The 16,881-nt window shown below is 34.5% G+C and overlaps 1 protein-coding gene across 1 annotated transcript; it reads left to right on the plus strand.

Annotated features, from left to right (window-relative positions):
- The first annotated feature begins 207 nt into the window (after window positions 1-207).
- Window positions 208-15,804, plus strand: LOC149226079 (transcription factor GTE8-like). The gene is made up of 4 exons (XM_089380098.1): window positions 208-339; window positions 14,848-14,989; window positions 15,063-15,193; window positions 15,341-15,804. Exons 1-4 carry the CDS (start codon window positions 208-210, stop codon window positions 15,635-15,637), a joined length of 702 nt encoding a protein of 233 aa, XP_089236224.1. The 3' UTR covers window positions 15,638-15,804.
- The last annotated feature ends 1,077 nt before the right edge of the window (window positions 15,805-16,881 follow it).

Below are 16,881 nucleotides of genomic sequence, written 5' to 3' on the forward strand. Positions count from 1 at the left end.
CATGGATTTAACATGGGTCACCCTACCCAGGCCAACCTGCCAATTTAGCCAACTCTCCCACACTTCATGTCGACTTTCCCATGCCGTCATCTCGCCTGGTCCACATGCCCAACTTCACATGGTATAAGCTCTCCTTTGCAAAGTTCGCACACTTAGCCAAATTTTCATCCTTTCAGTCTTTCGACCCTCCATTGGCTTGTCGCGCTCATGCCTCGGGCGTCTTTAACCGACCACCCACTCTTCGCAACACCAACTCGTCTCATCGTGGCAACAAACGTCGCAACCAATTTGGCCGCTCATCGACTTGTCGCACCCACCAACTCATCACTTGCCCGGCTCGTCGCATTTAACTAAGAATGCGCCCACCCAACTCGTCACACATTGCATCCGTGACTTGTGGGCTTGACACAAATGGTTGCGAGGCCTGGCTACGAGGCAAGTGGGTAGCTGCGCAGAATTGACCTCCCCACCCAGGTCGGTATGGGGAGCAACCTAATGTTTTTTTTTTTAAATTTAATTCTTTATTTTATATGATTTGTTTTCTTCATTTTATGTATATTTTTATATTTGATTTTTCTGTCATGGTTTTTTTTTTTACTAACATGAAAATCACCAACATTTAAAAAAAAATTATCCACACTTAATGCATTAGAAAATTTAATGTGCAAAAAATAAACTCTTTAAACAAAAGGGTTGATGTTGCATCAACACTTTTCAAAATTACCATGAAAATCACTAACATTTTAAAACAAATGTTCATACTTGATAAATAAAAAAAAAAAGTGTCAAAAATAAGCCCTCTAAAAAAAATGGGTTGATCTTGCATCAACACTTCTCAAAATCAGCATGAAAACGAGTAACATTTAAAAAAAATGTTACATAAGAAAATTTGGAGTGTCAAAAATATTCTCTAAAAAAAAATGTTATTCTGAATAACCATTTTCAAAATCGGGTGTTTCTTTTGCTACCTCAAAAAAACGTGTAATCAGTACTTTTCTCATTTGATTGATAACTATATTCACAATTCTGCCTATAATTACTAGAGACAAGTAAACAACTCAGTTGCAATCTCTAACATTCGCAAGACAAAATGGTGCTCACCACTCCAATTGAGTCTAACGACTCTGACTAAGGTATGTTTTTCTCAAGTTACATAGAGTCCATTTGAGCAAGTTTCATTAAAATGTTCTGTGGTTGGTTTTAAATAAATATTTTTTTGGTAAATTAAGAGGATGATTTTCCATGTTAGTGGATTGTATTATGTAGGGGGGCGGAATTAATTTAAGTTGTAAGTGTGATCAAATAGCTAATATATGGGAGTTTTCCATTAATACTTAGCTTTTTATGTATCCACGATGTTGATATTGATGAAGTTGGATGCTCAAAACTAAGAGTTATGATGGATCTAAAATGTGCATACAATCAGTTGCTACTATTAATGCTGGTTTTGTTGTATGTTTTGATGTGCTTCATGTACTGTGTAATATTATAATACATATAATATTACAATAAGTGTAATATAATATTATAATATTAACAACTGAAAATGACAAATAGAGGTTAATGGAATGGAACAAATGAAATACCAACAGTTGCTACTATTAACGCTGGTTTTGTTGTATGTTTTGATGTGCTTCATGTACTGTGTAATATAATATTATAATATTAGCAACTGAAAATGACAAATAGAGGTTAATGGAATGGAACAAATGAAATAGCAACACATAGAGATAAATGAATTACAAATCTCCAAGTCTAGCTTCAACCAATCTATAGAGATAGATAGATCACATTTTCATTGTGCTGAGTTATTATTACTTCAGGCAATATTTAAAAAATTTACACTTAGTTAAAAGCTTGAATGCATGTAATTAAAAGATAAAGAATTATCCAATACAAATAGAAATGGGAACTTATCTTAATAAAGTGATAATCAATATCATATTTCATGGGACAAGTTGTAAGAATCTAAGTGAGTAGAAAAAACATTGAGAACTTAAATCTGCAAACTCCCAAAACTGAAGCTAGAAATTTCTTTCAAGAAAATCTTTTCCATGAGGGGAAGAACATAAATAAAGAAAAGGTTATAAAGACCAAGTTAAGACTACATTGAATATCATCAGTATGTGATCATCACGCAAGGAGCTAGCTTCAAAACTGCAGAGGAAGAAGAATTATTAATACTACTGGTTTTTTTCATTTTTAGATGTTTCTTTCCACACTAAACTGTGAACCATGTTAGGATTATTGATATAATTTAGACTTATTTTAGATAATAGACAAAATATTTGTTTTTATTTCAATTCGACAATATAATTTTAAGCAAGATTGTGATTATTTATGGTTTAAAGTGTACTTTTGAATGCATTAATGGATTAAACATTCTAAAAAACTTTTTAAGGAACTTTAACTTTTCAGATTAAATAAATTAAACTTATGATTCTTAAAAATATCTATCAATTTTGAGTAAAAATGACAAAGAAAGGGTCATTTCATTATGTTGACCAAAAATAGAAAATATTTTATTACTATTAATTATAAAGGAATAATACGATTCAGATTCAATAAGTCAATTTTTGTGTGTTCTGGTCATTTATTTTTTTCTTATGATAAATATGTGAAAAGTTTGAACATTAGTATATTATTAAAGGAAAATATTTTAATCAAAACTTTATTGGTGAAGAGTCAACTTGTTATCAAACCATCACTCTTGAAGGGAAAAATTTAATCATAACTTTTCTTGACGATTAGGATAAAGATCCAAAATGTCAAAAAAAATTATCTCACAAGTAAAAGGGAATCCAAATTGGAACCATGGTTTCTAGTCTAGAGTAATGGTAAAATACTTTTTCAAAACATATTGCTATTAGAAAAACGTCACATATTAATTTAATTATTTTTAGGGTGTAATTTTATATTTAAATTTGATGTTATGTATTAATTTTTTTTTATCATGAATAATTAAAAGAATATATATTAAGAAATAATTTCTCTATATTTCATAAATTTACATTATTAAATTTTAGCCTTTTTGTAGGTTGACCCATAGGTGCTTGAACTCAGAAAATTTGGGACCAAGTCGATCATAGATCGAGTTGCCTCCCATGGGCTACATTATTTTTTTCTTAATCGAAGTAATATATTTGCATTCATAAAGAGAGCATGGAGATTACAAAGACACTAGGTTGAGGATGAAGGATGGGAGTTGTAAGATTCTTCATGAATATTGAAACTAGATAACCTGAGTCTTTATTTCAGCGAATGCCAATATTCTATATCTATATGCAAAAAAAATTCCAAAATGGGCCTAAGAACAAAAAAAAATGAAATACATGCACTTGTCAAGTAACAATATTAGTCCTGACTCTTGTTTTGTTTTGTGATCTGAGTTTTACATGCCATAGGATTTGTCATGGGAGAGCTTCAATGTTGAGGTGAGTTGAAACATAGAAACTCCACCCTGTTTTGCATGCTTGGTTGGCCAAGCTATCATCCTCTTTATTAAATCTTCTTAGAATATGAAACAAGGAAATCGTCTAAAATTTAGTCACCAAACTACAAATTCTGAATAGAACATGATGGGTGGAGAATACAAATTAGAGACAAATTAGCCTACAGAATGATTAAAATTGAGAAACAACATAAGGCAGACAACACAGACAGAGATAAAAATACACAATGAGAAGAAATCACATATTTTCATTGCATTGTAGGCCTTGGCCTTGATTTCTTGCTCAGGCCGAGGAAAATTACAAATTTATAGATGAGGAGAGAAGCTCTATAATTCTCTAATTCTCTCATGTGAAATACATGACAGCATAGTGACGTTAGAAGATAAGGGCAGTGGTTGGCATTGATGGTAAATTTCGATTAAGTGATGGAGTAGATGGAGAGAAGACAGTTGATTGCGTCAGCGTCAGCTACATTTTTTAGCTTCACATTTAACATTCTCCCACTTGAAGCCAAATGAAGAGTCCTGAATCAAATCACACCAAGTCTTGCCATGCCTCTACATAGCTCATGTTTATTTCTTGGTAGAATCTTAGTGAGCACATCAGCAGGGTTCATATCTGTATGGATTTTTTCCAAGGATAATTGTCCTTCCTCCAACACATGTCAGATCTAATGGTACCTTAAGTTAATGTGCTTTGTTTTGTAGTGAAGTGTTCGGTTTTTCACCAAGTGAATGACACTTTGACTATCACAATATAGTACATACTTGTCCTACTTTATTCCTATATCTCCTAGGAATTGTTGCATCCACAACGTTTCTTTACAAGCTTTTGTTGAAGCTATGTACTATGCCTTTGTTGTAGAGAGAGGTACTATTCTTTGCAGCCTTGACACCCAAGATATTGTTGCACTACAAATGTATACAAATAATTTGTAATGGGCTTTTTGGTGTCCATATCTCCAGCCATATCTTCATCTGTAAATCCTTTAAGCATAGTCTTATTATGACCAAAACATAAACAGTAATGAATAGTACCCTTGAGATACCTCAAAATCCATTTTACTGCTTGCCAATGTTGTTTGCCTAGATTTGCAAGGAACTTGGTCACTACTCCCACTGAATATGCAATGTTTGGTCATGTACATACCATGGCATACATCAAGTTTCCAATTTTTGAAGCATAAGGAATCTTAATCATTTCTTCCTTCTCATTGTCATCATTAGGACATAACTCAATACTTAGCTTAAAGTGGGTTGCAATGGGGGTACCAACTAGCTTAGCATCCTTCATATTAAACCTATCAAGAACCTTCTTGATATATTTTTCTTGTGACAACCACAACCTTTTGTGTTTCTTGTCATGCATTATCCTCATGCCAAATATATGTTGTGCTGGACCCAAATCCTTCATTGCAAATTTGTTGCCCAAATATTTCTTCAACCTATTGATCATATTCTTATCATTCCCAACAATCAACATGTCCTCCACATATAACAGTAATATTATATATTTTCCTTATGAATACCTCTTTATATAGACACAATGATCATCTTCCAGCTTGTGAAAACCATGTTCCAACATGAATGAATCAAATTTCTTATACCATTGTCGAGTTTCTCGTTTCAATCCATAAAGGCTCTTCTTCAAACTACAAACTAAGTCTTCTTTTCCTTTTTCTATGCAGCCTTCTGGTTTCTCCACATAAATTTTTTCCTCCAATTCACCATGAAGGAGAGTAGTCTTCACATCTAATTGTTCACGTACTAATTCTAAATCAGCAACAAGACCAAGAATGACACTAATGGATGACATTTTGACAACAAGTGAGAAATCTCAGTGAAGTCAATACCTTCTTTTTGGGGAAATGCTCTCACCACCATCCTTGCTTTATACCTGTCCTTCTTTTTGTCATCTTCATGCGTAATCTTGTATACTCATTTGTTTTGTAGAGCCTTTCTACCTTTTGGGATATTTACCAATTCCCAATTTTTATTTCCCAGCAAAGAGTTCATTTATTCCTCCATTTCTTTCTTCCATTATTTATAGTGTTCAACTTTACAAGCCTCTTGAAAACAATTAGAATCACCTTCATTAGTTAATGGGATATAGTTTGAAGGAGAATACCTCTATGAAGGCTTATAAGGTCTACGAGATCTATGAACCAACTGTGGTGGTGTGTTATCAAGTTGAATCTCTTGTAGAGGTTCTTGAAAGATTCCTTCTTCTTAGTATTCATCATTTTCCACTTGTTTTCCTTCCTGCTCTTGAATTTACTGTCCATTTTATTCCATTGGTGGGATGTTTTCATGCTACTCTTCAAACTTGTTAATAACTATCTTGACCTCTAACTCACCTACATACCTCTTAAACATTTCCGACTCATTAAATATAATATCCCTACTTCTAATAACTTTATGTTTGACTAGATACCATAAATGATATCCAAATTCTTCATTCGCATATCCCAGAAAAATGCATTTCATAGATTTATCATCTAGCTTAGTTCTATTTTGTTTTGGATTGTCTACAAATGCTTCACATCCAAAGATCTTCAAATGAGAATAATTAAACTTCTTACCAATCCAAACTTCTTTAGGGATGCCACCATCCAAGGTTGTAGTAGGAGATTGATTTATAAGATAGCGTACTCTCCTGATTGCTTTTGCCCAAAAATAATTCTCCAATCCATAATTTGACAACATACTCCCCACTTTCTCCATAATGGTGTGCTTCATCCTTTCTGCAACACCATTATGTTGAGGAGTATCAAGAATATTCTTCTCATGCTTTATTCCAAACTTATTACAGTATTCGTTTAATGCTTTTGAGTAATATTCTCCACCATTATTTGTTCTCAAGCACTTGAGAAATTTGTTAGTTTCTCTTTCAGCAACAACATGGACTTTTTGAAATATTTCAAACAATTCACTTTTACTATTCATACGGTAGGCCCAAATCTTCCTAGATGCATCATCTATAAATGTTACAAAATATGATGCTCCTCCTAATGATTTAATGTTAACATGCCCAAACATATCTTAATGTATCAATTCTAAATTTTTTTCTTTCTGTCATGACCACCTCTAAGTAATGAAACTCTTCTTTGTCTACCATATATATACAATTCTCACAAAGATCAAGATTATTGGATTTCAAACCTGGTAGTAAATTTTTACCAACAAGGATTTTAAGCCTGTCTCGCTCATGTGACCCAAACACTTATGCCACGGCTCTACCGAATTTCATTCTTTTGTGACAACAATCGAATTTTATTTTCTTATCATTGCCTTCAATGTATATAATGTTCATGTCTTGGGTCCTTTGGCCATGACCAAAGCTCCTTTGCTAATTTTCCAACCTCCTTTTCCAAATTTTTTATAATATCCTTCATCATATAATCGTCCCATAAAGATCAAACTCATGCACATTTATGGTACATACCTAACCTATTTCAACAGTATATCTTGTCCATCCTTCATCTTAATCTAGATATCTCCCACTCCAACAATACTACAAAAATGATTATCCCAAATGCACTCTACCATAATCACAAAGATTATATGCAACAAAACTATCTTTTCATGGGGTTACATGGAGAGATACCCCAGAGTCAAGAATCCAATAAAAGATACTACTAGATGTATATAAACATGCATCCTCTACTGAAATAGTAAATAACACATCACCATATGTGACAACAATAGTCTCACCTTCATTTGTGTTGGATGACTTGTGATTTGCACTGGTCAGTTTCTGATCCTTTTGTCCTTTCTTCCAGATTCGACATTCTTTCTTCATGTGCCCGAGTTTACCACAATGAAAGAATATGAGTTTGTCCCTCATTTATTTTTATCAGCCTCTTGATCTTGAACGCCCTTGTCGACCTCAATCAATTTTCCTACCACGATCAGCTAATGCTAGAACTTCTCCTCCGTGGTATTTCACAATTGACTTACGTTGCAACTCCTCATTCATTAAACCATTGCTGACATCATCAAACTTCAAGGTTCCTACAAGTGTTGAAGTGCTCATAGCTACAATTAAATTTTCTCAACTGTCTGGCATAGAACACATTAACAAGATAGCTATAATTTCATCATTTAGAATGATTTTAATAGAAGCAAGATGACTAGTAATAATATTGAATTCATTCAAGTGCTCAACAATTGAAGCACCCTCCTTCATATTGAGATTATAAAGCTTCTTCATCAAGAACACTTTGTTTTATGCCATGTTCTTCTTATATAGATCATGGCTACTTCCATAATCCTTAAGTTGTCTTTTCTCCAGACACATTGAAATACACAATGTTTTCTAGATATTCACATATTGTAGCAATCACCTTCCTATATAGCTTATTCCATTATTCATCTGTCATCTATGATGGTTTCTTTGCTTTACCCTCAATAAGCAAATATTGATCCTTTAAAATCTGTATATCCTCCATCTGTTATTTCCATAGGGAAAAATTAACCCCACCCAACTTCTCCATATTACTTATTGTTGTTGGCTCCATTCTCAATAAAGTTGATGCTCCAAAAAGAAAAAGTCCACTTGCAATATAAGACTTTAATTGTTACACCAATTTAAAATAAAAAGCCAAAATTGATCTCGTTTTAAAAGTCCAAACTTATTATTTTTCACCACATATCCACTTAGTTAAAAAATTGATGAATTACTTCATTTCCTTATTAAAATTCCAAACTTATATAATAAAACATGTACCACATTTCCACTTCCTTAATAAAACGTTAAAGAGCCTAGGAAAAAACATCAAATGAAAATATGTGTCATCAAGTTCAAATAGAAACCATTGTGCTATCAATTATTTTGCAAGTGGTAGTTTATACTTCTCAAAACTACAACGTTGCCTCTTGCAAATGTTGCATAACATATATTAACAACACATTTTATTTTACCAGCATTGCTCCATCACTGTAGGGGGATGCTTTTCCTACTTTCCTCCATATGATATCAAACATCCAAACATCTCACTTCTAATGGAGCACTTCCAACTTGCAACGACCCAACTTTTGTTCTAAAGGATATTTATCCGGCAACAGTTATGAGCAAAATTCAGGTTGATCATGCTTTGCGTTCTTCCCGAATTTTGTCATTAGATACTTTTTCAAGCATCCAAAACTATTAACAAATTATCACAGACAGTAAGACGCAGCGGTTACGACACTTCTCAACTTGGCTCTGATACTAGTTGATAGGTTGATAGGAAATAAAAAATATTCATCAAAACCATACACAAGTTACAATAGAGTGGAGAAAATCATAGCAAAACACAAGACATAGATCAATATACACAATGGAGAAGAAATCATAGATTTCCATTACATTTCAAGCTTTGGCCTTGCTTGCTCAGGTTGAAGTAAATTGCAAATTTATAGATGAGGAGAGAAGATCTAGAGTTTTCTAATTCTCTCATGTGTAATACATGACTGCACACTGAAGTTTGAAGTCAAGGGGGGTGATTTTGTTAGCCTCACTCATAATAAAACAATTAATCCAAAATTATAATTAAATAAATCAAATCTTGAGAATTAGGAGTTAGTTCCTCAAACTAGGGAGTTTAGTTAGGATGAGAGATTCTCTCCAACTAAGTTCTCCTAGATTAGTGTTTTGTTGAGAAAATATCTCAACCAAGTTTGTTCAAGATAGACGCACTAACTTGAGACAAACATCCTCATGTATTTATATGTATCATAAACATTATTTTAATAAAGGAATGAGAATGTGAGGAATGTTGTAAGGCTGAGGCCTTTTTCTGCCATGTCTGGTTTTTCTATATTTATGTTGGTTATTTTATGAGTGTTTTATTATTAGTTTCTTAAATCTCTTTAATTAGTATCAGAGTTGCGGTGAGATTAGTTAGAGCTGAGCATGAGCTTAATGGTTTGATAGTCGAATGTGAGATTTGAAGTTGGGAACTCTACAATTTGCATTTGTCTTCAAATTTAGTTTCAGACTCTGATTGCAGACCATAATGCTGAGCAACTTGATGGGCAACAAGTCTAAGATAGGAAGTTGGCAACTATTCAAAATCACACTGTTGTTGGCTAGGCTTTTGAATAAATTTTTCAAATTGTTGCTCCATTCGTAAAATTTTTAATCGCTCCCAAGTATTCTGAAGAGCGTCCCTAAGGAAATGGTTGACTTGATTTATAGCCTCGGCCAGATCCTCGCCACCGTTGGGCGAAGAACCTCGTGCCTTCTCTTCCTGCATTTCAACCTCTCGGCCTGGTAACATCAATTTTCCCATGCTCTCTTCGAGGCCTGGGTGTTGGTAAGTTGGGAATATAATATTACAGTAATTTATGATTCAGAGATGACTTAGAGCTTTGGTTGGTGTTTTCATCATAGGAATGATTAAGTAGATGTGAAAATATTGAGGCAAGAAAAGAACTCTTTTCCATGCTATCAATTTTTTCCTAACACCTCAGACACATCATCATCAGATATGGAGCAGCAAACAGATAAATGAGATGAGCTTGGTGCAAATTGCTCAGAACTTGAATGATAATCATTAAGAGTAATTAGACCAACCACAATTCAACGCTCACTATCAAGTTCCGCATCAGCTATTTGGTCATTTTGGTTAGGAACCACCTCATTAAGGATAAATTCCACAGCTAAATCAACATCATTGCGGTGCTCCAGAGTAACTTCCTTAATAATACGTTCATCAACCTGTGGGAAAACTTCACGAAGAGAGATGAAAGATGACTTCCAATCCATCACTCCTCTTGAATGTACTCCTACTATGGACTATTAAATATATCCAAACATGTTCAAAACATGTACTATTATGGCCTGGTTTACATTAAGCCCATGCATATGAGATTTAGGATATTGTATTCCTCATAGAATAGATGGGGTTTATTAAAAGAACAAGAGACAACCTAGCAGGAACAAATAATGTGCATATATCGACTATAGGCATCCAGTCCGTCTAAAACATGAAGCTTCACGTTACAAAATGACAAAAAAAAAGTGTTCTTCATACTCTAATTGAGCATTTGGATGGTGACAATACCCTGAATGTGGAGCTAGATACAAGATGCTCATTTATCAGTGTTGAAGATGGTTCACTTTCTTGTATTTGGACTTCCAGCTCCATCCAGATTGTAACTGTTGATACCCTGGAAGGTTTTGTTTATGAGGCTAAGAAAGAGAAGGAAATGCTGGTGGAAGTTATGGAATTATTTCGCTCCTTGAGGGTAGAAGCAGACCGTGAAGAGGCTCCAACTCAATGTCCTAGGGAAGACGCAGCAAAAGGTGTGCATTAATTTATTTTTTAAAGGGAATGAGCACGAAATTTTAATTTTTGAAATCATTTCACTTGTATAAGTGACTTCATACACTTTATTTTACTTTTTAAAGTTACATCATAAAGTGATTTTTAAATAAAGTGATATCAAGCCTTTGGAGGAGTAAGGACAAGTTTTAATATTTTGGAGTGATAAGTTTTTTTTTGGAGTGAGAAGTAAAAATTAATTTTTTTGTACAAGTAAGGAGTATTTGTAATCTTTTTATGTAATGGAGTCATAAGTGATTTTGTGGAGTCTTAAGGATTAGTGAATATTTTTGAGAGAAAACTTATTGTTGTAATCCAAAGTAATATTTTACTTTGAGAGCGATTGATTCAATTCCAGAAGTTTTTGAAGATGATTTGCTTCCAAAAGTTTGCAAGTGCGACATTCTCATTGAGAAGTTTCCACGACAAAGTTGGGACATTGAAGAATGATGTACTCTAGTAATTAATAAAATCATAATTTTTGTGGTGCTTGTGTCCTAGATCTGCCTGAAATTGAATAAGGGGATCTTAGGTACACTGTGTGTAATGAATGTCTGTGCATGACTTGTGTTCAGATTATCAAAACACTCTCTTTGTATTATGCTTAAACAACTACATGCACATAAGCAAGCTTAAGTATAAGAACGCTTAATCAAGCTACTGTAATCAAGCTTAAGTACACAAGCACAAAGTGTCACATTATCAACTTGATAAGATGATCTTCTAAGCAAGCACATTTCACATCATGTAATCAAATCAATCAAGTTAAGGATGCTACAAAATCAAGAATTTCAAGCCAAAATGACATCAACATCATCAACACTTTTTGTATCACTTGCAGATAAACATTTTTTAATTGAATTGTGTGGGTGCATTCTCGGTTCTAACCGACACCCTAGTTTGAATTGTTAAGGTGAATACATTAAGTCAAGCAAATCTTCAACTAAGCCATCAAGATTGAACTTGTCATTTGTCTCTTGGGTGCATTTTCGACAGTGTTCGACACCCTTCCTTTTTTTAAATCAACACATTCAATAAGCACATTCAAGAAAGCATAAAGTTTCAGTAATCAATCAAGCAAGTTCAAGCAAGTTCAAGCAAGCAATCTAACAAGCAATCTAGAAAGCAATCATCATCAAACGAGTGTGAATTCTAGTATTCTATTCTTCAAGTGAGCATCAAATCAAGCCAGTGTTTAACGCAAGTGCAATACGTAATAAATCAAGCGAGTGTGCCATTCAAACAACAAAGCAAGTGAGCGTGTCATTCAAAAAACCAAGTAAGCGAGCGTGTCAAAATCAAGTGCGAAATTTCAAAGCACGACATCTACAACAAATGAGCGAGTGTGAAGTTGATTGAAGCATTCACAAAGTGTCAGTGAAGCATTCAAGCAAAGCGATCGTCATCAAGCAAGCATGAAATCAAGAGTTAAAGAAACCAAGTTATAAAACTCTAGCAAGTGTTTAAAAGCATCAGCAATAAGCAACAGTACAAGCGAGCCTAAATTCAATGTGAGCAAGCTAACATGGCGACACACATTCAACTGTCCAAAATTCTTAACAATTTGATTTTATCATCAACTGGTGACATGGTGAACATCAGCAAAACAACTCTTGTTGATATTCAAGTGCATCTTCAACATGCACATGAAATGATTGAGTTCCTTCAACTGGAGTCGCAACTACAAAGAACTGAGTTGCTAGAGAAGAGTGATGCTTCCAAGTCTTTGAACAATACAAATACAGCTGGTGATTCCAAGTCAGTGATCCAACCAACCTCAAGTGTCGAAGTGGTCCCAGATCCAATTCAACTTTATTCCAAACCAATCATCAAGCCATGGGAAGAAATCCAAAGTAACAAAAATCAACGAGGATTAGGATATGACAAAGATGAAAACATATTGCATATCCTAGATTATTCAAGGCCCATTAAGTTTGTGAGTGCATGGTTTCTTGCACAAATCACATTGGCTAGTTCTGAGAAAGTTGAAGACAAATAGAAATACACATAAGCTGAAGTTGCAGACAAACAAACGTGCTCAAACTAAAGTTGCAGTCAAACCAAAATTCCTTAACTGTAAAAAAAAAGGTCATCTGGAAGATCAGTGTTTTGATCTCCATCCTTGTTCCCATTGTGGCAAGTCAAATCATTCATTAGCACAATGCAGCAAACAACAACAATCAACCAGATTGAAGATCAATTATTCATGGATTGATCCTTGGGAATGGTCATCCACGATCAGAAGATTGTATAAGTTTTACAATCGAATTCACTCACACATATTGCAACCAACAGTAAAAATGAAGATGGTACTCTCATGCAGTTGAATGGAGGAGTACGCCAGTGAAACACTCCTAGACCTGAAGGGGGGAGTTCAAAAATAATTTGAAGAAGATTGTATCTCCTTTCAGCTGACAAAGGGGGGAAAATGTCAATGAAATTGACAGTGGTTGTAAGACTGAAAGTCTCAAAAACATCATCAAAATTAGCCAGTGGGCATTTTCATATCAGCCAGTGGGCATCATAAACAAATTCACCAGTGGGCGTTCTCAATATTTTGTCAGTGGATAAGCAAATTCGCTAGTGGGCATCATCAACATTTTGTCACTAGACAAAGGACTCTGATTGAAAGAAAAGGACAGATGGATCCTTTTGCAACTTGCCACATGATGGAGTTTTCAAGCAAAATTTCAGAGATGACTCAGACTTGCAGCTGACTAATGTTCTCTTTGGATTAGAGTTCTTTCAGCATCTAGCGTCGACGGTTTTTTAGGCAATGTTTTTTGAGGATCAACTTGAGAACTTGGAAGAGGGTTCCTTGTTATTATTTTGGATTTATCATTGAGGGGGGGGGGGGGGGGGAAATGTTAGCCTCACTCTCATAATAAAACAATTATAAATCCAAAATTATAATTAAATAAATCAAATCTTGAGAATTAGGAGTTAGTTCCTCAAACTAGGGAGTTTAGTTAGGATGAGAGATTCTCTCCAACTAAGTTCTCCTAGATTAGTGTTTTGTTGAGAAAATATCTCAACCAAGTTTGTTCAAGATAGACGCACTATCTTGAGACAAACTTCCTCATGTATTTATATGTATCATAAACATTATTTTAATAAAGAGAATGAGAATGTGATGAATGCTGTAAAGCTGGGGCCTTTTTCTGCCATGTCTGGTTTTTTTATATTTTTGTTGTTTATTTTATGAGTGTTTTATTATTAGTTTCTTAAATCTCTTCAGATTTACATCAGCAGTAACTTTCAGCGAAGCAATGGAGTAGCTAGAGAAAAGACGAATCACTACACCAGCGTCGATTGTTCTTTGGCTTCACATTTAACAGAACAACAACCAATTACACATCCTTGTCCCTTATAATATTCTACAAATCCTCAATTATTTTAAAATTCCTTGGCCCTTATAATATTCTATGAATCCTCAATTATTTTGAAATTCCTTTACTTTGAGCAATATTTAAACATTGAAACAAGGCGTAGATTATTAATCAAGTAGTCCAAACTCTATTCATGCATATTCCCATTTTATCCACCACAATAAAAAAATGAAACCCTACACCTACCACCCATACACTAATTTAATTTTTACAATCTTGTCACTTGTATATATATTTATTTATTTTAATATTTTAATTATAATATTATATATATAATATCACAACATTTTGTATATATATTTATTTATTTTAATATTTTAAATATAATATTATATATATAATATCACAACATTTTTCTCCTAATATATCGTAAAACACTTCACTATATCAATGTGAAAAATAATAATAAAAAAATAATGTATTTAAATAATAAAAAATAAAAAATTAATAACAAAACAAATTAATTGAAAAATATTATATCTATGTTTACGAATTAGATGATTAAAATTCTAAAAGATAAGATTCCTTGATCCATGGAATATTTAGGCCGATAGGCCTTCCTTTGAAAGGGACCTTTCGTCGTCCTTCTCATTCTGACGCTGACACTTGGCGAACTGACAATTAGCTTCGTCTTTGTTCAGGCTTGATTCTCATGTGACACCTGGCGGAGTGGGCATTTTTTCCCGTATTTGTTCAGGAAACGACTGAGCGGGCTTTTATGCCGGAGTCTTTTACGTCGGAGTTCCAAGACAATCCGTTTCAATGCTGCGTGGATGACAGGGGAGATCCAGAGAAGCTGCCGCGTGAACGGGAGGAATTAGAAAGGCGTCAAAGAGAAGGTTGAAATTTAGAAGCTTTGATTGATTTTTACCTGGCCTGGTGTTGATTTTTACATTGATTAATGTTTATCAGAGCAAGCAAGGCTTCAAGAAGAGGCAAAAGCAGCAGAATTTGCTCGTAAGCAAGCTGAAGCAGAAGCTGCGGCTGAAGCTAAACGGAAGTTGGAGATTGAGCGTGAAGCTGCACGCTTGGAATTACAGCATGTTTTTGAGTCCTTTCTGTTTTATTTAGTATTCTCTCTTCTTGTTATCACAATTTTTGCCTTGCAAGCTTCAGGTAGCAAGAGCCCAATAAACAAAAGAAGTCAGTATTGATGAGTTTATAAACCTTGCATTATAAACACACGGCAGATGGAGAAAACTGTTGAGCTCGATGAAAACACTCAACTGCTCAAGGATCTGGAGATGCTGAGATCTTCTCAACCTGATCACGTTCCCAGTTCAGTGGATGAGACATGTTCTGTTAATTCTCAAGATGGACTGGCACCCCTTGCGTTGCAGGGCAGGAATTGTTTGGAGCAATTCGGTTTGTTCATGAGAAATGAAAATGAAGAGGAGGAAGAGGCTACTGCTGGTGGAATAGCTAGTGGAAATGATGGTGGAATAGCTGCTGGAAATGGTGATGCAGAGGAAGGCGAAATAGATTAGCATAGCAGGCTGTATATTATTTTATTGCTTTATTCTTTTGTGAGAGGGTGAAGTGATTTGGACCTGAAGTCCCTTGTTCTGAGGCTCAAAAATATTGTGAAAGAGTTGGCGGTGGGTACAGAGAGTGTGATATGTTCGGGTGTGAGGCCTAAACTCTGTTTTATTAACAGGTTACCTTTTCTGCTCGATTGGGGATGTAAGAGAAATGGGCATTCCACTCTTGCCTTAGATTTCCTGGGCATGAGAAGGTCATTTAGCTGAAGCCGCTCATGGTAACATCGAAATTTTGTTTAGATGGGATAGTGAAAAAGAAAAATTTCACATTCTATGGGTGAATTCATATATTTGTCTGATATTTGCCCATCAATGTTGCATTTGTACCTGTTTTTAGTGCTCATGTTCAGAATATATACGCTTGAAACCCACATTAAAGATATTTAAGCTAAAACGCAAAAATCATATATAGTCCAATTCCTTAGACACGACTAAATGCGTAAAACTTTCACCTGGCATTTTACATTGCATTCGCGTGTTTTAAAGAGAAACTGAATGATCAGGTAGGAAAGAATGCGCGAAGGAATATATGTTTTAATGAAATAAGTGGCATTAAAAATATAATAAGTTGAATAGTATTTTCTGGAATGTATGGGTCTATCAAGCAATACAGAGAGGTATGGTTTCAATGAAGAATTTCTTGAAGCCTTTGTATTCTTTGAGGATACATACCGAGAGGGTTGACATGGCTTTTAGGCCTTTGTAAGTTTAAGATCACTGTTTAAACTATTTGGGAGCGAATTATGGGGAGAAGGCATGCTCTATGTTACTGCGATTTCAGTGAGAACTAAAGAAGTGGTTATAAAATGGTATTTATAGTTTTGGGATGGCTACCTATGATGACAAGTTGGTAGATTCAGGGGAGAGAGCCAAACTTAATGAGATGTCGATAGGGCAAACAAAATGGCAACCGTCAAAGTACTCTGAGAAATGACTTTAGAAATTTATAGGGCTAAAAAGTGGTGGTACATAGGGTGAAACAAATACAAATACAGGAACTGATACTATGGCTCCATTTGCATCTAAAAAGGCTACTCAATTTCACGTTAAAACAAATACAGGAAGTGATGCTATGGCTCCATCTGCATCTAAAAAGGGTACTCAAAGTACTCTAAGAAATGACTTTAGAAATTTATAGGGCTAAAAAGTGGTGGTACAGAGGGTGAAACAAATACAAATACAGGAACTGA

The sequence above is a fragment of the Pinus tabuliformis genome, chromosome J, assembly GCF_031772625.1.
Source record: "Pinus tabuliformis cultivar Carrire ecotype Pingquan chromosome J, CPIR1, whole genome shotgun sequence".
Lineage (NCBI taxonomy): Eukaryota > Viridiplantae > Streptophyta > Pinopsida > Pinales > Pinaceae > Pinus > Pinus tabuliformis.

Bases quoted from the DNA above. Each gene is read 5' to 3' on its own strand.
- LOC149226079 (XM_089380098.1), top strand. From the start codon at position 208: ATGCCTCGGGCGTCTTTAACCGACCACCCACTCTTCGCAACACCAACT. The intron at 340-14,847 runs GTCGCATTTAAC...GTATTTGTTCAG, and splicing joins ACTCATCACTTGCCCGGCTC to GAAACGACTGAGCGGGCTTT. The intron at 15,194-15,340 runs GTTTTTGAGTCC...AACACACGGCAG, and splicing joins CACGCTTGGAATTACAGCAT to ATGGAGAAAACTGTTGAGCT.